This window comes from Pseudochaenichthys georgianus, chromosome 22 (genome assembly GCF_902827115.2).
Source record: "Pseudochaenichthys georgianus chromosome 22, fPseGeo1.2, whole genome shotgun sequence".
NCBI classification, from domain to species: Eukaryota; Metazoa; Chordata; class Actinopteri; order Perciformes; family Channichthyidae; genus Pseudochaenichthys; species Pseudochaenichthys georgianus.
Window position 1 is genome coordinate 16,367,982 of NC_047524.1, and position 24,421 is coordinate 16,392,402.

Sequence of the window (24,421 nt, forward strand, 5' to 3'; positions counted from 1 at the left end):
TTAACACAACATTACAATGTTTTAAGTGTAAACTATTGGCGTATTGTTAGTATATGTTTTACTTGTTAGGGTTTTTTTCTACTGGTTAGGGTGGAATTTGTTTATTATTCTGCCTCCCTCATATAGGCCTACAGCTAATGAGGGTGGACAACACCTTCATTATAATACAGGTAAATGTAACAACACCACAAACTGCAGCCTAAAACAACAGCATTTAACATAACATAACTAGATTTGCTGGCTGCATTGGTGCAGAAAATATATTTATTCCTTAGGAAACAGTGTATGGAAAAACATGTCTTCAAAAAATATGTATCAGTACATACAACCACTTACTGCATGTCTCCATCAAATAAACAGTCATCATCAAAGACTTGTAATTTGAATTATACTTGAATTAAGAAATAAATACTCTTTATACTGCTTTCTTTGAATTCAGCAAAACACAGGGACACTTGATATCATTCTGGTTCTGAGTGGCCTTTGGGGAAAGCTAAAAATAAAACCTGGTTTCATCAGCACATCTGTAACAATTATATTGAACCCCTAATGACACAATTTAATGAAAACACAAGGGACCCACCTGAAGGGCTTTCTAATCTTGGCTCAGCAATGAGAATGTTATGAAACGTGGCATCTCAGTCAGGACACACACACAGACACACACTCTTCAGTTTCCAAACTATGAGTTACTTATCACAGTGTTCATATAATTGATCTAATTCCCAAATGAAGCACAAAGAAAATCGTAATTTTCTCTTTATTGTGGAATATACATTTTTAGGAACAAATGTGACCTTAACTTACAGTACAGGTTGAATAAGCAAACATGGGAAGCTTTAAACCGGTTGCTTTACAAAGTCACTCCATTAGCAGCCAGATCTGTGCCATCTTTGGGAACATGACGCACAAGTGAGTGTGGAAGAAGCATTGATTTGGAACAAAGCAACATAATCATGTAGTGTATGCAAAAAAACACTTTCACATTTTCTTACAAAGAACTGTGGACAAAATACAGTAAGAAGAAGTACTACAACTTCTCCCTACCTCCAAAACAGCAAATATAAGGGAGTCATATGTAAATATTGAATCTATATTACATAATAAAGAGCTTTATGGAATAAGGATGGCTTTTATTTGTGTCATAAAAAGCACACTCTGTAAAACAGTTACCACTTGCTTCAGTACATTCAACTTATATATTTTACTCCACACAGTAGACGGTTCCGTGCACAGATTTGTACTATATCATAATATTCCTCATTATCACGTGATTAAATAAAACACGTAAAATAAATTACGATACAAAGAAGAAGGATAAATGCATGTAACAACAAAGCAACATAATCAAAGAATGGCTATGCACACACACAGGCAACAAAAACACATTTTTAGAGCACTGCTGATTAAGCACCTCTCTTTGTGAAATATATTCTGTGCAGGAGTTCCCTGATCACTGCTACCATAGAAATGTTACAGCTGAAGACAATATTTGTTTTATGATGGGCACTAAATAACACAGTGCATACACGGGAACATGGCACTCAGCAAGACATTGGAGCAAATATTGCATTCAAAACTATCTGATCATAAATTCAACATGTGGCAACACAAGCTGAAAGTGATAAAAATAGATATACTTATATTTTATCTTTTGCTATATTATAACTTCATCTTGTTCCCCAACATTGGAATCAAAAATAGTTCATCGATCCTAAGAGTAGTATTTGATTGTAAATTATACATTCATAAACTTGCATCTTAGGCACTGTAATAAACTCTGTAGTAGAGGGTTTTATTTCGCCATAGTGAGTAGGAGTTGTCAAACTTCAGGAGGTAAGTGCCTTCACCTGGAAAATCGTGGCTCCCCCCCTGGACAGACACGTGACTGTCCTGGCGATATACAGGTAAGACTTCAGCCAGGTTAGAGTTGGTTTGAGTTTTGGAGCCTTTCTCAACATCTCCGTTACCGACGGGTGCTGCAACAGGAATCACATAAACACACAAAGTCAACACACCCAGCTGCAGGAAAACATATTACAACCCTATTATGGTGTGTTTTGTAGGAGCAAAATGAATGATATGTTTTATTGGCTCATCATTCTGAATTTAACTGACCTTCAAGCTCCTCCTCTTCTTCTTCATCATCACTTGACTCGCTGATGTGCACAGTGATAGAGCGGCTTGTGACAGGACTCCAGTCGAAATATATACCGAAGCCAATGTCATAACCATCTGTGGCAAACTCCCAACATACTTTTTTGGCTTCAGGGACAGTTGGCACGTGAACTGTCATGATGTCGCCTCGGTACACTGTCACCACGCTGTCATCCTCCGTTCGAAGCTTTGCCTTCAGCTCCTTTAGTGCAGCAGATGTCCACGTAGTTGGGGGTTTCAGGGGTGGCATCTGGGCTGCCATCAGGAGGAAAACATGGCCATAAACAACTCTGATAAATTACTTATCCCGATTAGAGAAGTCTTTTTTTATTGTAATTTGATTTTCTAAGTATAGGTTCATGTTCATAAGGCTTAATTTCATCAAAAACAAATGTAATTTGTAACTTGATTTATGAAATCAAATCAAATCCAAATGATAGACAAAGCACGGCAGCGGTCATGATGCAGGTCCTCACCTTTCATCTCAGCGGGGAGCTGACAGCTCCCAGCACTGTTGTTCTCCTCATCTCCTTCCCCCGGGGCCCGCTCTGCTGGGGCCTCTTCATTACCCTGAAAAAGGCATACACAAGACTAATGTTATAGCTGAGAAATTACATTATAATGCACTCTCCCCTCTTCTGACATATTAAACAATAAATACCTCAGAATGTTGCACTGAATCCTCCTTGTTTTCATCCATTTCAGCTTTGTTTTTGGATTCGGTGCAGCTCTGTGAAAGGTCTGTGTTCTGGAGCCTGAAAAGATAACAGAAAAAAACATTACAATATTTAAACAGTGAAGATATTCGGCTTCAAGAAGTATAACTAGCAACGCGTTTCCTTACAGCAGCAGCTCTATAAGCAGCACTTTCTGCAGCAACAGGCTACCTGTCCAGCGGTCTGGTGTCGCTCTGCTTGGATGTTACCCCGGGGAAAGACGAGAAGGAGAGGGATGACAGCCGCGACTGGAGCTCTGATGTGGCTTCTAATCCCTCCATGGCTGTAAAGACAAGACAAACACCTCAGTCTGCGTGGCTGAAAAATAGAAAACCCCGCCCCTTCCAACCAGAGGCAGCGAGGAAAATATGAAAACACTCAAACTAACCTCTCCTAACATAACGCTGGCTACATACACTAACTACTGTTTGACATTATATGAAACATATAAACCAAATTATAGTTAAAGACATATAAAAGAGTTATGTTTATGTGGGTTTTTTCTCCCGAGCTTCATTAATAAAACTGGCATTAGCTAGGAGGCTAGCTGGTTAGCTCACATCAGCTAACGCTACCGAGCGGGCAGAGAAAGTGCAGCCGAGGAAGCTGCGGTCACACCGGGCACAGACTTACCACGATGTCACACTGATGGTATGAAAACTCGCCCCCGTTTTACTTAGGTCCGAATCAGGCCATCAGGAAATGCGCTTCCATGTCACTGCAATCATGTGACGGGTCTCTCCAGTGTGCTGTTGCTTGTCAGGAAAAAACAGACCCTGAAATGTTGACACTTCCGCCTTTTCTCGAACGTTGACGAAATGCGAGTCTGAGCATCGACAGGCTGTTGAACACATATTATGGAACATTATAGAAAGCGCCCCCCCTGAAACATCTGAGTGAATATGTTTGTATCTGTGTATAAGCTGTACCTCAGTGTTTTATTTATGTAACTGTATTTGTGTTATACTTATGCCCAGCTGTATCCCATGTGGATTCTGTAGGTTTGCTGCACTGTTTAACATATTTTTTGTACAATATCTTTTTGTCAAAAAACAGATCATGTTCAATAAGTTCAATTATGTTTTGGTAGTATGCCAGAAGATACCAACTACTGCTGCATGGTGTAGATGCAAATGTATTGATTTAATATATGAATCATATTCATTATGAACGACATACAAATACAGAAAAATACTGTTGAGGCTTTTTATAGTTAAATAATCACTTTATATCATGTTATAATGTGCCAAAAAACATATGCAACATAAGGAACAACATTTACTCTGAGTGGACATCCTTAAATAACAAACTGTTAAGTTTTACATAAGAGTCTTATTTTGCAGGTGTCTCAGAGATGCACTGTTACATAGATGTGCTGCTTGATAGAAAGCACAGCAATGGTGTCTCCTTGGTCTGGGCATCAGCGAGAGAAATCCAGGGGAAAGGTCTTTGTGAGGAAAAAGGAGACCAATCAGGAATGACATGACTAAGTTAAACAAGACAGAAATATATTATAGAGCGATATAGTGTTACACTCACTCCTCTGTAAGCAGGGTAGATGATGCACTGATGAAACTGTGTGTGTTTAAATCCACAGCGAGTGGCCATTTCTCTTTCAGGATTCTGTTGATAAGAGAGAGAGCATCACTGGATCCCAGACTGGTAGAGGTGCATATATTTAGCAGGCTGTACAATACTGCACACACCCAGCTCAGACCAAGATAAATGCCACCTAAAAATAGGAATTACAAGTCAGCTTAGGCAGTTATACTTCAAATCAAGTGTGATGCATCACTGCACCACATTTCAGAGGCTTTCTCTTTTATTTTATATAACATTACACAAGCTCTGAACAGAAACTGCAAAGTCTGCAATAATGAAATACATACTGCTCATTGTAAGAGGACACGATGCCTTTATAAGGAAATGATCTGTCAAAGCCGTGGTCAGATGAGTGCAGGTTAGCACCACATCTGCAGTGTCACAGGCGACAAAGTCATACTGTGGTTTGAGAATGAAGTCGTGTCCTAGAAGCTGTGCCAATCTGGGATACAAGATCAAAAGGAACTGAATACCAATGACTGAAAATCCACAATGCTGTCTGTGTTTGAGTGTGTGAGTACCTGTTGACAGGCACAGCAGAAGTGAAGCTGTACACAAGGCAGCTCTTTGACAGGTGAGAGTGGAGATCAGCACAGACTTTGGGGAGGTGAGAGGGCAGAGAGCAGAGGAACAGAACATCTGCCCACGCTGCCAGTCTGCGATTGTCAAATAAACATTCAACTCCTTTCTGGATAAATTCCACTGAAATAGGGAAGCAGCAAGGCAAACACATGGACAGGATTTAGAGTATATAAGACGAGAATGGAATAGATTCTACATTTGACAAATAAAAAACACCTCTGTTTATTGGATCCAAGTGCTTCTTCTATCATTTATGAATATTTTCTAAGGGAATTCATGCTCTTTTTAATTTTTTTTCAATAGCTTTCATGTAATGTTTTTTATATAATAAATATATTTTTATATGATTAATAAATGAAAATTCAGCAAACTCTTTATTGGAAAGTCTAATTAATGTTCAACCGCTTCAATGTAATGTGACCCAATATCAAATTGTATTCCTACATCAGAGAAGTAAGACACTTATTTGTATGGGATTTTAGTGTTTTTAAATGTATATCTATGGTGTTTCGAGTCCAGTTAGTTTCTTATTTTGCCAATGTACCTGCCGAGTCTGGTGTTCTACTGGAGATCTTAATCTGTGATGGTTTGATGCCAGACTTTTCAAGGAGGGAGGTGAGCAACTGTCTCCCCATGTGACCCATCCCAATGATCCCAACGCAGAGGTCGCTGTCTTCTCCTGGTACCGATGAGTCTCTGTTTGCTCTGCGGCTTTTGATGAGACATCTGTAAATGTAAACGTAAATCAATCAGAATAACTTAAAACATAAACATATAGCAGTGGGGAAAATAATAGTGAAGTTTCCTGTCTGTGTTTTGATTAACTCTAGGCCTACATATCATTTACCTCAATGAGTGAACCAGTTTACATAGGAAAGATGCGTGCGCGCACCCGCAAAACGTCAGTCCAGCCGAGCGTGCACGAAGGTAAAGTAACTCTTGCTCCTCCTCAGTGAGTGGATTCTCGAAAGAAAAACTTCTCACATCAGCTAATAAGTCGTCCTCCATCACTATAAAGTGTCACAGTAAACGGTTATAAACCTTACGATATACTCAACATATTCTTTGTCCTCCTGTTTCCATGGCAAAAAGACAACTTCCGATGTAACGTCCGATATTTCAAAATAAAACTGTTCGTGACAAACGCTGCGAATCACAAAAAAACACGTACATCGAATAAAAAAGTAATAGAAAATCATGGCAATTTGAATAATACCTTTTGTTCCTATATCTGATCAAATATTGTAAATGTTTCAGCATAAGATATAGAAACGTTCAACTCAATTACATTTAGTTATGAAATGTAAATATCATAGCTACCCAACCACTACTCTTCTTAATCTAACCGTTTTTATTTCACTTTCATGCTTTTAATACAAATTGAACTGTACAATTATGTACATGAAATATTATCCTGTCCACATAAACAACAAAATAGGCAAATCAAAAGCCTGCAACACAACATTTCACAACTAGTATCATCAGTCAAATATACACAACAAAACAATTGTGCAGGATATTAAGACTTTGCTTCATGGTTTTGAATCATCTGAAAATGAGGGTGTCAGAATGACACACACAACATTAGAAACTATTTTTACATTTTAAAGCAGCTTTTTATAACAGCAGCTTATTGTGAAAATCCCACAACTTTGATCACAGCTCAAAAGAAAATGGTGAAACTTTATAACAAGTTAGGGTACTCCTCCCACCGGTCATTAATATAAGCGAGTTAACCTTAGTCACATAGAAGTGCTGACAACAGAACTTTACACAGCTGTAACACATTCAGTTTGCATGAAATGTTACACATTAGGGGGATATTTACAGTAAATAACAAAGTACAATTAATTAAGGGTCATTACACCTATATTTATGTTTGTTGACACCAACCCCCACACACAAATTGTAAACAAAGCTGCTTGAGAATGAAGCCGATGTTGCACCTCATGAGACAACAGCCTATTTTTCTTCATTGTTATGATTTAGTATTTATAATGTTATTATCTATCCGCTAGCAGAACATTTTCCACATAAAGACGATGTGTGGCTTACAAATCCATCAATCTTCATCCATCCCTTTGATTAAACGTACAGTTAGACGATGCTGATAACCATGAAGGCACTGTGAGGGAACTGGTAAGCGGACACAAGCTTAATCACAGTAGCTCAAAACAGTATTTTATTTACACCAGGGCTGTATGAGCACTTCTGAGATGTTCCTATTCAAAACAACGTTCTGAAGAAAGTTTCCGACACATTTATTCTGCACAGTCATGGTTTCAGGTACCATATGGCAATAAGTGTTACTCCTCGCCCTGCCTCCATTTCTGAGACTCCTCCTGGCGTGCATCAGGGTGAATCTGGTTCCTCATTCCGCCCAACACATTGGAGGTGGCTTCAGTGGCCATGATGAGGGGCTTCACCACAGCTGGGGGCAGCTGGCGGAGAACCCCCCCCACTGCCCCTGTCATGCCGCGCTGCTCATGCTCCCGGGTGGCTGTGTCATAGATAGTCAGGGCTGTGTCTGTGATGCCCTGTTGATAGAAACAACACCAATTCCTCATTAAAAACAGTTTCTCTCACTTACATTCTCAATATGCCATTTTCTGCACCGAGGGGTCTTTCAATCAAAACAATAACATAAGATGGAGTTTGGTGGCGTTGAGTCTTTCATTGCAGTCAGCATCGTCCAATTACGAGTCCTACAGTTTAGGTGGTGTTATCAGGGGCTGCCTTATCCAACCAAAATAGTGTTTTGTAAAAATGTGGCTTAAAGCTTGATTCAATTTATGACAGCTTGTGGCAAATAACCACATACGAATGAAGTAGCCCAGTGAAGTGAAAATATTGGTCATGGTATCTTTAGATTTGTTTACCTCTTTTACGACAGTATAGGCTTTGGCTACACCTTCTCTCAGGTCCACCGGCTGATGAGCCAGTCCGTAATGGGAGAAGCGTTTTATTCTCTTCGTGTCTCTCTCATCAGGCACTGGGGACACCATGTCATAGGCCGTCTCTGCTGCGGCCTAAAAACAACACAAAACACAAGAATGTCAGATGTATCGTAATGACTTTACTAGTAAATGGTTTAGTAATTTAGTAATGGTGGAAACGGGTCTTTACCTGGATTGTGCGCACCATCCTGTTGGTGAGCTCCAGAGCGGCCATAGCAGTGGAAGTTCCAAAGGAGGCCGTGCCGCGCTGGAACCCACGGACTATCCGACCGTCTTTCCTGTACTGCTCAATCGGGAGCCAGACCAAGTCCCTGAATCCCTGAACTGAACAGAACAATCATGTTAAGGACAGGGAAGACATTACCTAAGAGACACACCAGAAGTAGGAGGCTCATATACTGTAAATTACTTTCACTGCACTTATTCAAGGAAATCATGAATTACACTTTGCCCAAGCTTCAAAGACATTGATTAACCTTGGTTTTATCCTTTTTTAAATATTGGAAAAAAAAATATTCTGCAGTTATGGCTTACATTTGTAAAAGCTGCCAAGAGGTAACGATAAACTGATTGTATTGAATAGGAATTGAAACGGGTTCAAAAAAGACAAGCAGTAATAGGTCTAGCTCATTATATCACTTGTCCTAATTTAAGTGTTTTGTCATTGTTGACTAAGTGTAAGAGCCACAATGTGTGAATATATGAGTATATTTAAATATCATAAAATGTAATCATTTATATAATTTCTAATTATTGTATAAAACAGAGGAAATGTATACAAATGTAAAAAGACAAATGCATATGTATTATATGTTGATCATTGATTAACAATATATCTTTTTTTAACCGTGTAACCAAATCTAATTAAACTAAAACTTAAATCTCCTCTCATTAGTGCTTGACTGTAGTTACTGTGCCTATAGCTCGTTTGTTTTAGGTTTGATATGCAAACGGTAAGTCAATCCAATAACCATTAAAGCGAAGGACATTGTGTAATGTAGCTTCACTTGATAACACAAAACGCCTGTGACTGGATTCATACCCTGTATATAACTCACCGAGCTGGACCAGAGAGTGAATGGGCCCCACACCCCCCAGGAGTCCTGGAAGCTGATTCTTCTTTATGTCGTTAAGCCACTCGTTTATTGCATAGGAAAACAGCTTATCCACACCTAATAATCTGAAACCCATATTAGAAAAGGATTAATTTCCTGGGAAAGAGTATTAGTTCTGAGTATGTTCAACACCTTTTAATAAGGTCTACTACTTTCATGATATTAAATAATAAGCAACACAATGGGGTGTGAGATATTACTGAGATAAACATACCCTTGTCTATAACACAAGCGCCGCAGTTTCAGCTCTGAACAATTAAGCTGCGTCAACCCGATAATGATCCCTGCAAATGTTCCCTGAAACAAAGACGCCCTTAAATCATTCAAAAAGCACAAGTTAAATAATGTGATATTAATACAAAACCCTCTTAGATGATTTACCTGCTCCATTGCTACATGTTTCCCATGGTAATCCAAGCGAATGGGAACCTCAGAGGTAAATCGAAACTCCCTGTTAGGAAAAGAAAACGTTGGCAAACATGAAACAAGCTATTCCTTTTTTCTTTACAGAGGTTTCATTGTTTGGTTATTTAACACAGACCTAAAGAAGATTGGTTGGTCTGGGAAGGAAGGAGTGGAGGCTTCGTCGTCAGTCACTTCCTCCGTACCACATGTGGAGTAACCGTTGTGGCTCATGCGTCTCTGAGCAGGCACTGAGATGATGGGGGCCGGGTCCTGGCTGCTGCCCGCCTGCTTGGAGAAGCTGCAGGAGATCTCTGGGGCAGACGCTTTCTTTGTGGTCACACACACAGCTGCAGAACAAATATTATCACGAGTCAGTGTTTCAAAGTGAAGGTTTTGTTCAATGTCTGAGTTTAGGTATTTGGGAATTGATTTGACCTTCTTGAGTAGGCGGGGAGAAAAACTCTACTTCAGTAGCAAGACTGGTGAAGAAGTCCTTGAGGAAGAATAGTGCGTCCTTCAAACAAACAAAAAACAAGACTTTCACCCTAATGTTGCTGAAGATGCTGGTACATACAGGGATAAATGAATAAATAAAGGTCCATATCTTATCTTATCTTAAATTTAATATACGTATCTGCATGAGATTTTACCTGATCAATATTGAGGCGAAGAGGCATCAGTGAAACACGCAAACAGCACTCCTGAGGAGCCTGGCCTGACTCCGGACACATGTGCAACGCCTTCACTGTCAACTGAGACAAAAGAAGAAAGACGTTACACAAAGCCACAACTTGACTGTGTTAATGTGAGTGTGTTGGATCCCTCACCATGTTAGAGTGGGCTTTTCGAGGCATTTCTTTGCTGGAATACAAATAGAGGAACTTGTTCATCTGTGAGGTAGCCAGTCTGTCTCGAATCTCCAAGTCCTGCACGATAAACACCTGCCGAGAGACTGGCTGATCCATCGCTGGCCCAGAAGCCACCTGGGCCTGTGGGTACACCTCATGCTGAAATCTCACCTAGGGAAAAAGTCAAAGACAAGATTGTGAACGGTGAAGCTATGACGTAAGGTATATGTAAGTAGACTATGGGCATGTGTTGATTTAGCGTTCTTCTCTCCTCATTGAAATTTGAAAATAAGATGCTGGAAAATGCTATAAGGACACTGTAATTAGCCACTAAAGCTGCGGCCACACGAGGACGAAAACGGCTAAACGCATAGGATTAACGCAAACGCAAACAAGCTTCCGTCCACACGCAATCCGGATAGTGTCTGTCCACACGAGACCGCTCCGTTTAGCTCCAACCGCTGGAGAAGCTGCAGTACATGCAGGAGCCTGTACGTGGCGCTGTAACTTCCTCCACAAAAGCAGCGAAGAAGCATGGTTGTCATGGTTGCCCTTCTGTTTATTCTCCGCGGTTGGGGCCGAGGGAACCGGGCAGAGTTTTTCGCCAGTCAGCGTGTATTAAAGTTTAAATCTTCCGGACAAAATTATAAAAGTGCCGGTCAAAGGTCTTCTTTGTTATTTATTGAGCTTTAAAACAAATGAATAACGACTCTATATAATATAATAATAAAATACACGGAGCCTCTCTTTTTCCTCCCTCTCTTCGGACAGCGTCAGTGTCTGTCTCATGCAGCAGCTGATCCAGTAATGAGCGACCCGGCCGACAGTAAAAATAAACATATTTATAACTAGCTTAGGGAGTTTGAGAGGTAATTAAAATAGCTAAGGGTGATGATCTGACTTGAAGTGTGTGTTTTGCTGCAGCGGGAGGAGCTGCAGGTGAGCAGAGCTGCGTGTCCATATCGAGAGAAAGATAAATAATCTGAATTCAGGGTGCAGTTTACTTTGACACGGGGGTGAGCAGCAGAGGTGGGGAGAGGCGGGGCTATTGCCTCATCATTATTGCTGTAGATGTTGCACAAACAACTGTAGCATGGTCAATAGCGTCCGGAGCACGATAGCAACTCTGCGATCCGCCATTGTTGTTGTTGTTGGTGGCGAAACACTTCAGCACTGGCGCGGGGTAAGCGGAGGTGAGCAGAAGAGGTGGGGAGAGGCGGGGCGCAATCACTATCAGTGATCTGAAAATGTTCGTATAGGGCGTACACACGGAGCCGTTTGACCCCCCAGAGAGTTGCGTATGCCTTTCTATCCACCTTGGGACCCGTTATCGTTTCCTCAGTCGTTTAGTGCCATATTCGGTCGTCCTCGTGTGGCCGAACGGTCTATATGACACTAAACAGTAACGCAAACGACCAAATTCGTCCTCGTGTGGCCGCAGCCTAAGGCTCATTCCAGTCGAGGAGGAACTTTACTTTGCTGAGTTGTATCTCCATCAGGACGTCGGCGTTCCTTCCTCTTCCGCCTCCGGCCCGTCCTGAAGCCTTGGCCTGTCTGACTGGAGTTTGAGAGGGGGAGCAATGGGGTGTAGTCCTGCAAGGCAGAGAAAAGGGTAGAATCAAACAAGTCTGTTGAGCACATGTAATAGTGTGTGCACGGTCACTTGTTGTTTTGCTCACCCCCGGCTTCTTGCAGGAGAGGGTGTGAAAGTTGCACCTCCAAAGTCTTTCCCGCCATACAGGTGCCAGATGACAGATATCTCTTTGATGAGGTAGCGCACCTCGGGGGTGGGAAAGTTCATGGCCCCGCGGCTGGAATCGCTCCCATCTAGAGGCTGACTGAAGTAATCATCTTTGATTTCCACAGGATCTGAGGTAAGAAGTTTCACCACCGGCTCTTGGTCAAGATCCTGAAACACATATAACTCACAGTGAGCCAACACACACTTTGAGTTTCTTGTAAACATAACTGTGTGAAGGAGTGTGTCCTGACCTGTCCTCTGGACCCGGGTGTCTCCAGGATACAAAAGTCGTCCGTCTCTTGGGCCAAGTTAGGGACAGGAGTGATGAGAGGTGAGTGAAGCATGGGGTAAGTGGGGCTTGAATCTTGGATACAATTCCCACTCTCATCCGGGAACAAGAATAGGTCTGAGCGAGGCGGGTCGTGGTCTTGATTTGGCTCCTCACATGCACCTATGGATGTGTACAAAAAGAATAACCTCTAGTTCAGCTGTATCATTTATGGAGCTAAAACTTTAATATCTACTGAACCTCACCATTCTGCTGCAGCCCTGGTGCCTGCTGCCCGTCGGTCTCCTCCATAGCTTCACTCATCAGGTCCTGCAACATCTGCTGCTCTGTCTCCGCGAGCAACAGAGTCTGAGATGTGGGCCGGCTGGTACGCTCCACCTGTACAAAAACACTCGTTTTAAACACGTATGACCAACTGAGTTTTTTTAAATCCTATTGTAGCTACTGTATGTTAGCGTTAGTGCTGACCTTGGCTCTTTGTGTTGTGCTGCTCTGCTTGGCTTCTGGTTCTGCAGGGGGCAGTAAGTCTCCGTAGCTGGCCACATACTGAATGAGGTTCATGAGGGCGGCGCAGGAGTCCGAACACGTTCTGATGTGAATAACGTCACTGGAACAGCGCAGCTCAAATCTGGGCTCCAGCTACACGCCAAGAGACAGTCAAAATGTTTAATTTCAACCATATTTTCAAGAGCACACATTAAAAAACATGAATGTCATCTAAAGACAGACAACTCTTACCAACTTTCCGTCCACTCCAGGTTTGACAGCTGTAATCCTCAGCTCCAAAGTACCCATGTCTACCACTTGGACATAATCTGTGACAAATAAACAAAGGCTAACATTGATCAACACATTGAAATTGTTCGAAGCAGCCTTTTAAATAGGTCTTGGTGGTCATCTTACCGCGCGCCAGATTGACGGAGACAACGTTACTCTTGTCTGAGAGGAACAAAGCTGCTTCATCCAAAATTATCCTGTGAATAAAACATATTTTGACTCAATTGTCATTACATTTCTCGATTTTGTATCAGAAACACCAGTAGCCTGCTTATACCTGAGCGTTGAAGAAGAGTGGTCGAGAGAGACACTGCTGGAGATGCTGAATGTTTCTACAACCAACAATGATCTGATTGGCAGGTAAAGGGGTCTGTCAAGAAAAAAACTAATTAGAAAACACACACAGATAACATATAACTCATATTACACATAAACTCATTTAGTGGGAGGTCTTTAGTCTATAATTACCTGTAGTCTAGAGAGCAGCTCCATAGGTGTAAATGTAAGGTGGTGACAGACGTCGGAGGGGCATAACCCAACACAGGCTCATCGGAAACATTCAGAAAGTCGACAATCTGTTAAACAGAAAATGGTATTAAGATTACAGATGTGTTGCATCATTTTCTTCCACTGTTTGCTGAACATCTGTGTGAAGGCAAAATAATTAAAGAGGTTGTGCAAAGCCTACCTGGTCATACCAGCCCAGGCTGGGCGAGACCACTCTGTGCTGCAGCGTGGCTCCTCTCACTCCAACAGCAACCAGGAACTCCTGCAGAAAAACAAAATCGGAATGATATTTTAAACACCAGTTCTGCCAAATGGGGAAATGTTGACTGAATGTGGTGGAAACAGGAGCCACAGCGCAGATGTGGTGTCAGCAGGGGCGGACTGGCCATCTGTAGAATCTGGAACGGCCGGTCGTCAAGGGCCGTTGACCGCCGGCCGGCCCTTTAAAAAAGAAATTGTTTAACGTCATCATTTAAGTTGCGCTGCATTAGCGGCCGCTAATGCAGTTGTGTGGTTCTTATCTGTCAAATAATCACACACTAAGAAGAAAAAAGACCGGCCACACGAAGAGAAGGGATTAGACGCCACGGCAGACAGGGAGAATGAAAAAACATGGATACAAATCAAAGAAAACGAAAAGAAAAAGGTGGGGCCGAGAAGGCAAGAGAAAAAAAGGTGAAGTCACTCGTCGGTGAAGCCTATAAATGTCGCAAATTGACAGACCTTTTTGGCAGCAGCGCTGCTACAAGCACTATCAGCAGCAGCTTAGAACAAGTGCAAGATGATGAAGAGAATGATGAGGGCGCGAGTTCAGATATACAGCCAGCCTCCTGCGTTCATGATGAGGGACAGAGTTGAGCTAGTGGAAGAACCAGCTGGCACAAGTGCAGGGCAAGAGCAAGAGGTGGGTGAGAATTATCCCTTGAACTCAGTGGCGTTTTCTCCTGGAGGCCAAGGGAATTGTAGTTACAATTTAATAAATAAATAAAAACACTTCGTTTAGTTTCGGTAATTATTCTGCCGGCCCATCTCTCCCCCATTCTCATTGAGTATTTTACAAAGAGTGAAACAGCGCCCCTCTAGATGTTATGGTGAAACAGTAGATTGCACTCTCTGTTGCGAGAGGAGGCTAGCCGAAATTGGCTTCCCTTGGTGAAAACAAATCGAGAGATTGACCAATCAGATGAGGCTCACGTCATGTCTCACAATCCAATCAAATTGCATCAACTTCAGTTCGTACTGTAACTGTCATTACCGCCCTTAAAAAGTAGCAAGCAACTGAAGCAAGTGCAATTATGGAGGGTGGAGATTTGGAGTATTTCATCAAAAATAATTTTACTAAACTTCCGCTACAGGCAGCAGCAACTAAAAATGAAATCGGATGACAGGCCAATGCCCAAACTGGAGCTGTGTACAGAGAGGAAAAAAGGAGCGAATCGGACGTAAAACTTTAAATAATAAACAGCGGATTTCTAACATTTGACATTTCATGTGGCCGGACTGGGTCAGTGTCCAGGGCTGCATTTTAGTCCCAGTCCGCCCCTGGGTGTCAGGAATAATCCAATAATCAACATATCATCATGTTGCCCAGGATTCAAATATTGACTTAAGCCCTGTTGACACAAAGTCAAAAGTTGTATGATCGCTAAACTGTTCACACTCTACATCTAGCCAATTTGACAAAAAGTGACAAGATAAATCACGTAAAACCAGCTAGGTATCTGGGGTGAGTCTGAGATGCATTGGACAGCAAAAGTGTGAACCTTGAAGCTTCAAAACAACTTCAAACCAATCGGTGACATCCCAGAGCCTGTGGTAGCTTCACATCTTTAGGCCTCTAAAAACGATTCAAATGTAACTAACTGAACATCACTATGGGGAAACTGTTCACACTCTACATCTAGCTAAATCACGTAAAACCAGCTAGGTATCTGGGATGACGACGGCAAAAGTGCCAGTCTCGAAGCTTCAAAACAACATCAAACCAATCGGTGACATCCCACTGTGTATTGTAGTTTCACATCTTTAAGCCTTAAAACTATTCAAATGTAACAAACTGAACATCACTGTATGTGGAAACTGCTCACAACTGGGACTGGTCTAAAAAGTATGTTTCTTCACCAGCAATGCCACACATTTCAACAGACAGCGAGGTGAACTACAGCTGTTCTTTCACCCGGCTTGGCCTTTTACCCGTCAGTGATTTGGGTAATGTACCTTGACATTGCGCTCTGCATTCTGTGATGAGATTTTAACAGCGACAGACAGCATGCTGCGAGCCTCCAGACCAATACACTCTGAGGGTGTCGAGGCTCTCTCAGGGGAAGTCTCTGATTGGTAGATGGTTGGCTCTAACCAGTGGGGATGAGTCCTGCATGGCAACTTGACATCTGAGCCAGACGCGCCTCCATCCACAAGTCCTGAGCACACCAACAGAGGGAGAGGCATAAGAGTGATGTAGAAACAGTATGGTTATAGAGGAGAAATCCATATATAGGTTACATTATGACAGGATACCTCATACACACAACAGCATTAGATGATATTGTAGTGCAGTCGGTTTACCTTGATGATACATGCAAATGTTACTGGTGTGGAAGCAGAGGTAGTGTTGGTCTTTATAGCCTTCGTACTGCGTCACACTGAACAGCACAGCATTCTTCACCTCCAGCCAGAACTCGCCATGTTTGTTTTTCAGTATGGTTTTGTCTTCCTTCTGGGAGAAACATGGAAAGTTAATTCTTCTTTGCATAAAACCAGATACAAAGAATGTCTGGATAAAACACTGTGAACTGTTTGAACCTTTGTGTTAGTTTGAAGAGCCACCAGGCCGTGGTTGACACTGATGATGACAGAGAACATGCTCTGGGATGTCTTGCTTTGGGCTTTGGGTTTCTTCTTCTTGCGGGACCTGAGGCCCAGGTCAGAGACAGGACAGTAATAGTGCATGGTCTCCTCGTCTGACCCACTGGTCTCATCTGTAAGCACAACACAAAGCAAGTGAATGATGAGACAATCACTTGATGGTTTAAACAACAATTTCAATGTAGACATTTCTACAACCTGAAGTATATCAGGAGGAAATTGTAGATTTAGACATCAAAATCCTGACCTGAGATTCTGGTATATTTAATGTTTTTATTATTCTTATTTTCATTCTTACTTTAAGATGTTACCCACTAATGACAGCTTTAGCTATCAACAGATGTATTCTGGTGCTTCTGCAACTCTCAATGCTTCTTGTCCCTAATTAAAAAAAAATACAAAATAACCTGACACAATGCAAATGACTGGGAAATGTTTTATTGTTGCCTCACCTTCGGGGCCGGTGGAGCGGAACTGGCTGAAGCTGTCCTTGGAGTAGGTGTTGATCAGCTGACTGGCCACAGAGAGCCCCACTCCATATGGCATGCTTTCCACCGTCTCCACTGGAGAGGGGGCAGTGGGCTCCCACAGCAGCAGGTCATTGTTTATCCTAAAATATTGGGAATATACAATGAATTAATGGAAGATGGAGGGGTAAGTATATATTTTGATGTTCAGCTACTACATGTGAAAAACAAAGCCAATGTGGTACCTGTTGTGTAGTTTCTCATAAAATGCCTTGCTGGGCAGCACTAACTGCACATTGGGGAAACACAAGTCAAGGATGAAGCGAGAGTTGTTCATGGTTTTCTCCTGGAAATCCGTCATCTCAGCAACATCACCAGGGATGACCATCTGGAGTAAAAATAAAAATAAAGATGATCTAAACTTGGTCATGTCAACACTTGCTCTGTCAACAGGTTGGCATGCAAAGCAGTGCTCATGTCGTTGTTTGCATAATGATGCATTCGTAATACATTACACAACATCCATCAGAATAAACTCGCTCCTCTGAATGCAAATGATTACACCTGCAACCTGCTTTGGACCGATACCTTCATCAGGACTGAAACAACTACTCTTGAATTAGGCAAATTAAAAACATTTCTTTTTCAAATATAAGGAAATATGTTGGCTGCATAACTACTTATAGTCTAAATAGTGTTTTTATAATATCACACATATTCGTGCATTGATAGCATGCCTTATAAATGGTCTAAATTGAGATCATGTTGAGAATGATACTATGTATAAAGAGAGCAGACTTGCATAAATAAATGAGGGCGTTTTTATACACCTGGATATATTTTTAATCCAATGTATTTCGCTCAATTGCATTTTTTCAAAGTTTTAAAGCAGACATGCAAGTTCACATGTAATTACAAAAGCAGTAGTTGGCTGTAAATTCAAATGTTTTTCCCTTTGGCCAGGACATACCTCTTCATTCTCATACATAACCCTTCGTGATGAAAAGGGCGATGGCTCTGGTTTCCCAAAGTCACAGACATCCTTCAGTGAATGGGCAGCCCCTTCCTCCTCTTCTTCCTCAAGGGAATGGTCCTCGGCCCCCTCGTCATCTTCAGCCGTCACCCGCTCAAGGATAGAGTGGACTGCTGTGGGGTTCATCTTTAGGACAACCCTGACCAAAGAGATGCAATATCAATGAGAGGCACCCCTGTTATGGACTGATAGGGCTGAGGATGGTTAGATCAACTTACCTCGGCCAATCAAATTTGACACTTTCAGATGTCGTCATGTCTCCATCCATGGTGTGGGACACCCTGAAGAACCGAACAGCTGGTTGATCCGGCTCCTCCTGAAACTTCCCTGTTCAAAGAATACAAATAAAAATCAGTTAGGGAGATAGTAAAATCATCAAAGGGAATTTTAGATTAAAACATTTGACCACATACCAGTAAGCTCCCTGAAAGTGAGCTCCATTTTGGTTTGGTCAGGAGAGCTGCCACCCATGAACTCTGTCTTCATTTCCAGGTCTTCCAGCTCCAGGTAGAGTACTTCCTTCTGTAGGGACTTCTTGAACCAAGGGCCCCTCTCCTGATCTGAGCGCAGGTCAGGGATGGGGAAGCGGATTGCAAGGCCAAGCAAAGGAGCATTGACCGTCAGCGATACATGACAGTTGGTGGGAGTGTGGCTGTCATCGAGGAAAACCTCTGTAAAGGCCTTATGCTGCGAAATGAGTTTAAAAAAACCACATAATTAGACATGTAAGAGAGCCTAGACATTCAGTATACAACTGTTTTACCTTTTCCATCTCAGTTCATGTCAGTGGCTTACTACTTTTACATATCATTTCAGAAATATGAATACATGTGTAGTTCTGAGGAAGCCCTTACCAAGCTGACATGTTTATTATAGGATGTGTACATGTGGGAGGCCATCAACTCTGTGGTGGCCAGCTTCTGAGGCTGTAACAAGGAGTTGAGGCGGTCTACGATGCTGATGTCCAGCTCACAGCGCACAGGGCCCAGCTCCACCTGGATCTCTGCTTTCCTAGGAATGGTGCTGAGGCGAACCTGGCCGCCCTGCACACACAAACAAATGATTTGACTGAGGAAAAGCAGGACAACAACGCTGATAATGTATTTAAATGTTAAGTAGTGCTGTGGTTTTGTATTGGACTAACAAATGCTGTTACCTGAGGGCCCCTGCGCTCGGCCTGTTTGTACAGCAGGTGGAGGCAGCTGGTCAGTGGCGCAGCAGCATCAGGGGTGTCAAATGTCAGCAGCTGAGGTGTGACAAAAAATGAAGTGAGAAACTCTCATGCCATGTGTAACATCGGCTGTCACGAAATCATGCACATTATATATTATAACATGTCACTGCCCAAAAAACCTGTCATGATGTTTTTTTTAATGAAAAATAATAATAATTTTATCAAATGCATCTTTAGGCTTTTATGTTGGTTAATGATTTAAACTAAACATATTGTTGTATTGAGATGGAGATGGGAAGGCTGTATCCTTAACTGCACAAAAGCGTACAAGAGGAACAAACAGGAAATATATGTAAGAGGTGTTGGAATAAAAAATATGTGACTTATTAAGATGATATTCAAATATCATGGGTATCTTTGCTAATGGTATATTGCAACACCCCAAGGCGTATTGAATGTATATATGCAGTGTGTAACCAACCAAAACTGCACAATAGGCTAAGCTAAGGCTGGAAACACTAACCTCAGTGTACTGAATGCCTCGTTGGGAGCCACCAATGGCGGCCTCAGAGGGAAACAGACACTCCAGGAACTCCATCCGGTTCAGGGAGACGTCCGTGCTGAAAGTCCGCAGACTGGACCCCTGACAGTGCTCATAGCTGATCTTCAGGCCCTGGCCCACAAATCTGCACATATAAACCCCAGATCAGACAGACATAAAACACTTACATGAAAAATCAAGTGTAACCTTGCAGAAAATATGTAAAAAGGCCACCTTAAATGGTCATGGGGACAAGCTTGGTTAAACACTGTCCGAGACTGAAGGAAAGCAGCTGGAGCGAGCCGGCCCGGGCCCACCATGTTGAAGAACTGTGCCGCCATGGGGCCGAGGGGGCTGGGAGAAGCATCTGGGGGGGGCAGCGGGTCGATGTGGAGGACGGCCACAGCCAGGCTACTCAGAGTTAACCTCAACACCAGCTCTGGCCTGGACTCATCACCGTGCGTTTTCGTTGGATGGGCTGAAAAACAAATGCACAAAATACTTCATTTCAGTGTTTTAATGATAACCATGTGCAACAGAAGGTTAGGTTTGTAAGAGACCAGCCGGAGTCACTGACTATCATATCTACAACCAAATATAAATAAAGGTCTAATCGGGAAGGCATGCTGATGATATCTCTGGTTAGAATGAAATCCGACAAAAATATTTTCCATCTTCCAGCACAGTGCCACAGGTGTAACTGTATTCAGTAGTTAAATGTAGTGTATAAAGTATGTAAAACATAAACAGGTACATTGTGATACTTACATGTCTGTCTCAGTAATTTTTGAGGGAAATGGGAATCCGGTTGGGCGGGACTTTCATTAGTGTGCTTTTCTCTTTGTCGGGGGACATCCATGTAATCATCCCACAGAGCCTACAAACACAGACATGATGTTAGACATAGTTTAACAACAGAAGCTCATTTGGGAGAATTTAACCACAGAAACTAAAACACTGAAGTGTCAAATATAAACCTCGTAGTTTTACCAGCACAAAAATGAATTGTTATTGTAATGCACTTTACTGAGGATATCAGTATTTAGGAGAGTAACAAGACCACAGGGAACTCTTATGATCAAATTTGAATTATCATAATAATATTTTCAGCTGATTATTTTCTTAATTCTCAATTATTTGGTTTACAAAATGTCAGGAAATGGGCAAACAATTCCATCCCAGTTCCTTAAAGTCCAATGTGATGCCTTTAAATGTCAGTTTTATTTCACATAAAACTGTATAAAACTGACATAACAAGAAAACTAGAAAGAATTTTACGATAAATCGCTTATCTCTTTTTTGTCTATTGACTAATGGACTTATTAGTCACCCTGCACTTATTTCAATGTGTCTTCATGACTGCAGTCAAACAGGCGAAGACTTACTGTGGCATTTCCAGAAGGAGATTCTCCTGGTGAGGCAGAGTAGTTGCTATTGAGGGACAGGTCCAAGTCAACGGTGGGGGGTTCACCCAGAGGAGGAAGGGATGACAAGCTGTGAGACATGTCCATGTCTGCCATGGAGAAGAACACATCATCTACACCAAACACAAAAAAAAAAATCAAAGGAAAGGAAGAAAAAAAAAAGACATGTCATTAGTTAAATGCAACCATGACTTCGGATGTGTCTAAAACTCTAGGGCTAGGGCATCTCAGTCCAACCTCGACTAGACACAGTTCTGGTGGTCTGGCTCTCAAAGAGGTCTGCGTCAGTCCCTGGCCCAGCAGTGTCCTTCTTCAGACAGCGGTTCAGCTCCATGTGGAGTCGATACTCATCCTCTTGCTGTATTGGTCGGCTCTTTCTATCCTTGGCCCATTCCTGTGCACCTTCACACAAAGGGAAGGAAGATACTCTCTTCTTAACATATGTATTTAGCACATTATGTAACATTATAACCCTGCTTGATCCACATGTTCTCCTTTATCTTTCCACAGAGGGTTTCTCACCTCCACCAGAGAAAGCTCCACACAGGTCCAGAAGAAGATGAACTTGCCGTGGGGACAGCAGAATAATAAGTGTATCAATATGTCCAACAACATCCAGCTGAAAAGCAAAGCATGTAAAACACACTGGTTAGTAACAAATACCCATAGCTTATTATATTGATTTAATAATGACTGATTTACCTTTGCTCCAGGCATAGCCATGTTGTTTTTCAGAGTGAGGGACAACTCAATTTGACCACAGAGGCTCCCGACCTGCACAGGTTCAAAGGGTGTTGTGGAGGAAACAGGCTCTGTAAACTGGGGATGAGGCTCACATATGATTTTGGGATTCCAGCTAGGTGAAAGTTTTGGCTCATTTTCCTGCAAAATAAGAAAAACATGTTGTTAAACGCTGATACATACATACAGTTTCATGGCAAATTTCAAAGACTTACTACACTAACCGTTGGAGTGGGTGAAGATTGACAACCAGCACGGGACACATCTGAGAACTCATCCCAAAACACGGTCATGTCTTCCATCTGCAAGTTTTTATGTGCAAATGTGGTTGGCTGATGCACATTCACACTGGAGCTCTCCTCGTCTGTTTCATCGCAGTAAACAATCCTGAAAGCAACAGCAGAACACGATGAGCTTAACAAGGACCTGCAGTTTAATAGTGATAACTTTCATACTATTAGCTGCAGCTTGTTTAGCACAGTGTGAATACTTTTCTGATTGCTTGTCAAATCCTGATCAAGGACTTTAAAGTGATAGTGGATGAAGGCTGGAGTTTCTAGAAGAGTAGTTAGTTATTTTTGAAAAATAATTAGAATATTTTGGAGATTGCCTGATATCCCATGGACAGTCCCCACTTACTTTTTTATTCGAATCTCAAGGGCGATTCCAGTTTTAGAATGTTCGGGAATGTGTTCGACTCTGAGGACAGTATCCAAAAATGTCACCTTAACTCTTCTCAGAACTGCACGATGGAAAAATAAAAGAAATGACTTTAAATAGACATAGGCTGGTTACAATGTTTGGTTTGAATGTTGCCTAGCAGCATAGACACACCGTACCTGTCTCTATCGTTTCTGCAAACTTCTCTAATCCCTCGAAAGGCTGGAAGCTCTCTCCCATATCATCTGTGAGTTTCTGGCTGAGACATTCTTTGGCAAGCTGCATGCTGCTCGTCATGAAACTGGACCAGTACATGGGCTCTGTGCCAGATGCTGGAGGAACAGCCAGCGGTGACACAGTTATTGACTTTTCTGTCAACTTTTAAACATGTTACAATAAGACTACATGTTTCACATCGATCTAAATGCTTTATTCAAAGAGGCTGACTCGACTTACCCACTCTCGGCCTTGGTCTGAGCACCATCTCCAAACCTTTGATCTCCAGGGAACAGTTTTCGTGCAGTAGGGCAGCCCATGGAACCGTTAGAGAAATTGTCTGGATGAACCCCGCGATAACCTCAAAAGGTGCATCTGCTGTCTCTAGGAGCTCATTGAGTGACTGAGAAAGAAAAGAAAATGCTCAAGTCTCTCCTGAATCAAATAAATGCATCTGTTGTACGTCTGCAACAAAACAAACATACCCATTTATCCAATGGCACTTGTGCAAGTGTTCCAGTGCCTTGATAGAGGTCTAAACTGAGCTGATCCAAACTCAGTTTCTCTTGAAGGAAGTTTCCAAGGTACCTATGCAGAAGGTATCTGCAGGCCCGCTTCTTGATGGATTCCGAAAATGGCCAAGGCATTTTAACTCAAAAGGTGAACAGTTCAGTGTAATAAAAGGAATCTTGAGGCCCTGAAACGGAATGCTATAGCTACTATGAATTAATAACTAGTGGTACAGTTGTGTCATCCTGTCGACTTAAAGACATTGGGAAATCGTGAACTCAATCCCCCCTCACATCCTAAAATAAGGTTCACTTTGGAGGATGTGTTGACACTCGGGAAATGGTCTGACTCCAGTTTGCTGCTGCTATGGAAAGACCTATGACAAAACACACACATGCAATTTAACACTTGTCACAACATGAGCGTTAACACATAATGTTTACAACACAGCTGAAAACAACAAGCTGTCAGTTTAACACAGGAACTGATTTAAATTGCTCAAGCATTATAATAAAGGGCAACATAACATAACATGTCCAGTTAACGTTAGTGTTATTCTAAGCACACATTTATCCTCCAAGTGATAAACAAGCCAAATGCACTTGGAAATAATCGTTAGCATGTCAGAGAGTTTGTAGTTAATAGCTACCCTTAGCTATGTTTACTTTATCAGGGCTGTCATCGTAGTAAAGGGATGGGAGTCGCGCTAGCTAAACAAAGGCAGGCATTTAGCTTAGTAGCCGGCTAGCAAGGCTAGCGACGTTAGCTAGCCTAACAACCACTCCTGTCTGCAGAGTGAGGCAACATTAGCATAGCCGGCTAACAGTAGCAGTACACACTCGCTGGATGTCTAGCTAACCCTTAAATCAAAAATCTCTCAAATTATGACCCTAACACCTGCACTGTACACTGAAAAATAACACGTTTCACATATACACCAGCGCAATGTGACTACACAGATTAACACACTTGAAGATATTAGTGCAGCTGTCAAATTACCTTCTGTGTGAGTTGTTTACAAACACTCTCATGACTCCGCACCGATTGAGCCCACTCACTACGGGGTGGGATTAGACCATGACGTCACAACATGG

At 42.1% G+C, this 24,421-nt stretch overlaps 3 protein-coding genes across 5 annotated transcripts; all 3 read right to left on the reverse strand.

Annotated features, from left to right (window-relative positions):
• Window positions 1-743: 743 nt before the first annotated feature.
• tmed8 (transmembrane p24 trafficking protein 8) lies at window positions 744-3,689 on the reverse strand. The gene is made up of 6 exons (XM_034112044.1): window positions 3,507-3,689; window positions 3,045-3,156; window positions 2,819-2,912; window positions 2,634-2,727; window positions 2,119-2,412; window positions 744-1,979 (listed from the first exon to the last, which is right to left on the reverse strand). Exons 2-6 carry the CDS (start codon window positions 3,152-3,154, stop codon window positions 1,762-1,764), a joined length of 810 nt encoding a protein of 269 aa, XP_033967935.1. The 5' UTR covers window positions 3,155-3,156; window positions 3,507-3,689; the 3' UTR covers window positions 744-1,761.
• A 378-nt stretch (window positions 3,690-4,067) lies between these two features.
• Window positions 4,068-6,232, reverse strand: noxred1 (NADP-dependent oxidoreductase domain containing 1). 2 transcript variants are annotated; one of them, XM_034111961.2, is made up of 6 exons: window positions 5,905-6,229; window positions 5,602-5,783; window positions 4,997-5,177; window positions 4,763-4,917; window positions 4,413-4,605; window positions 4,070-4,320 (listed from the first exon to the last, which is right to left on the reverse strand). In XM_034111961.2, exons 1-6 carry the CDS (start codon window positions 6,063-6,065, stop codon window positions 4,236-4,238), a joined length of 957 nt encoding a protein of 318 aa, XP_033967852.1. In that variant the 5' UTR covers window positions 6,066-6,229; the 3' UTR covers window positions 4,070-4,235. The 2 variants fall into 2 exon arrangements, with proteins under 2 accessions (XP_033967853.1, XP_033967852.1); XM_034111962.2 differs by lacking the exon at window positions 4,763-4,917 and having other exon boundaries at window positions 4,068-4,320; window positions 4,413-4,496; window positions 5,905-6,232.
• Window positions 6,233-6,390: 158 nt separating this feature from the next.
• LOC117467378 (autophagy-related protein 2 homolog B-like) lies at window positions 6,391-24,408 on the reverse strand. Of its 2 annotated transcripts, none has more exons than XM_034110958.1 (43): window positions 24,327-24,408; window positions 23,303-23,703; window positions 23,058-23,220; window positions 22,781-22,933; window positions 22,581-22,683; window positions 22,166-22,328; window positions 21,903-22,082; window positions 21,723-21,819; window positions 21,438-21,602; window positions 21,162-21,313; window positions 20,545-20,653; window positions 20,011-20,254; window positions 19,759-19,921; window positions 19,218-19,307; window positions 18,916-19,104; window positions 18,475-18,748; window positions 18,280-18,388; window positions 17,999-18,200; window positions 17,274-17,416; window positions 17,014-17,171; window positions 16,499-16,674; window positions 16,262-16,409; window positions 15,914-16,116; window positions 13,878-13,958; window positions 13,658-13,764; window positions 13,467-13,559; window positions 13,316-13,386; window positions 13,151-13,227; window positions 12,881-13,051; window positions 12,658-12,790; window positions 12,375-12,574; window positions 12,062-12,291; window positions 11,858-11,975; window positions 10,362-10,553; window positions 10,185-10,286; window positions 9,970-10,048; window positions 9,671-9,881; window positions 9,511-9,580; window positions 9,344-9,426; window positions 9,073-9,194; window positions 8,184-8,338; window positions 7,937-8,086; window positions 6,391-7,594 (listed from the first exon to the last, which is right to left on the reverse strand). In XM_034110958.1, exons 2-43 carry the CDS (start codon window positions 23,462-23,464, stop codon window positions 7,364-7,366), a joined length of 6,222 nt encoding a protein of 2,073 aa, XP_033966849.1. In that variant the 5' UTR covers window positions 23,465-23,703; window positions 24,327-24,408; the 3' UTR covers window positions 6,391-7,363. The 2 variants fall into 2 exon arrangements, with proteins under 2 accessions (XP_033966849.1, XP_033966848.1); XM_034110957.1 differs by having other exon boundaries at window positions 16,262-16,412.
• Between the last annotated feature and the right edge of the window lie 13 nt (window positions 24,409-24,421).

Bases quoted from the DNA above. Each gene is read 5' to 3' on its own strand.
- tmed8 (XM_034112044.1), bottom strand. From the start codon at position 3,154: ATGGAGGGATTAGAAGCCACATCAGAGCTCCAGTCGCGGCTGTCATCC. The intron at 2,913-3,044 runs GTAGCCTGTTGC...TTATCTTTTCAG, and splicing joins GACACCAGACCGCTGGACAG to GCTCCAGAACACAGACCTTT. The intron at 2,728-2,818 runs GTATTTATTGTT...TGCCTTTTTCAG, and splicing joins ATTCAGTGCAACATTCTGAG to GGTAATGAAGAGGCCCCAGC.
- noxred1 (XM_034111961.2), bottom strand. From the start codon at position 6,065: ATGGAGGACGACTTATTAGCTGATGTGAGAAGTTTTTCTTTCGAGAAT. The intron at 5,784-5,904 runs GTAAATGATATG...TTACATTTACAG, and splicing joins AAACTGGTTCACTCATTGAG to ATGTCTCATCAAAAGCCGCA. The intron at 4,918-4,996 runs GTACTCACACAC...CTTGTATCCCAG, and splicing joins TCTGCTGTGCCTGTCAACAG to ATTGGCACAGCTTCTAGGAC.
- LOC117467378 (XM_034110957.1), bottom strand. From the start codon at position 23,464: ATGCCTTGGCCATTTTCGGAATCCATCAAGAAGCGGGCCTGCAGATAC. The intron at 22,083-22,165 runs GTTAGTGTAGTA...CTTATTTTGCAG, and splicing joins AATCTTCACCCACTCCAACG to GAAAATGAGCCAAAACTTTC. The intron at 12,791-12,880 runs GTCAGCACTAAC...GTTTTTGTACAG, and splicing joins GCACAACACAAAGAGCCAAG to GTGGAGCGTACCAGCCGGCC.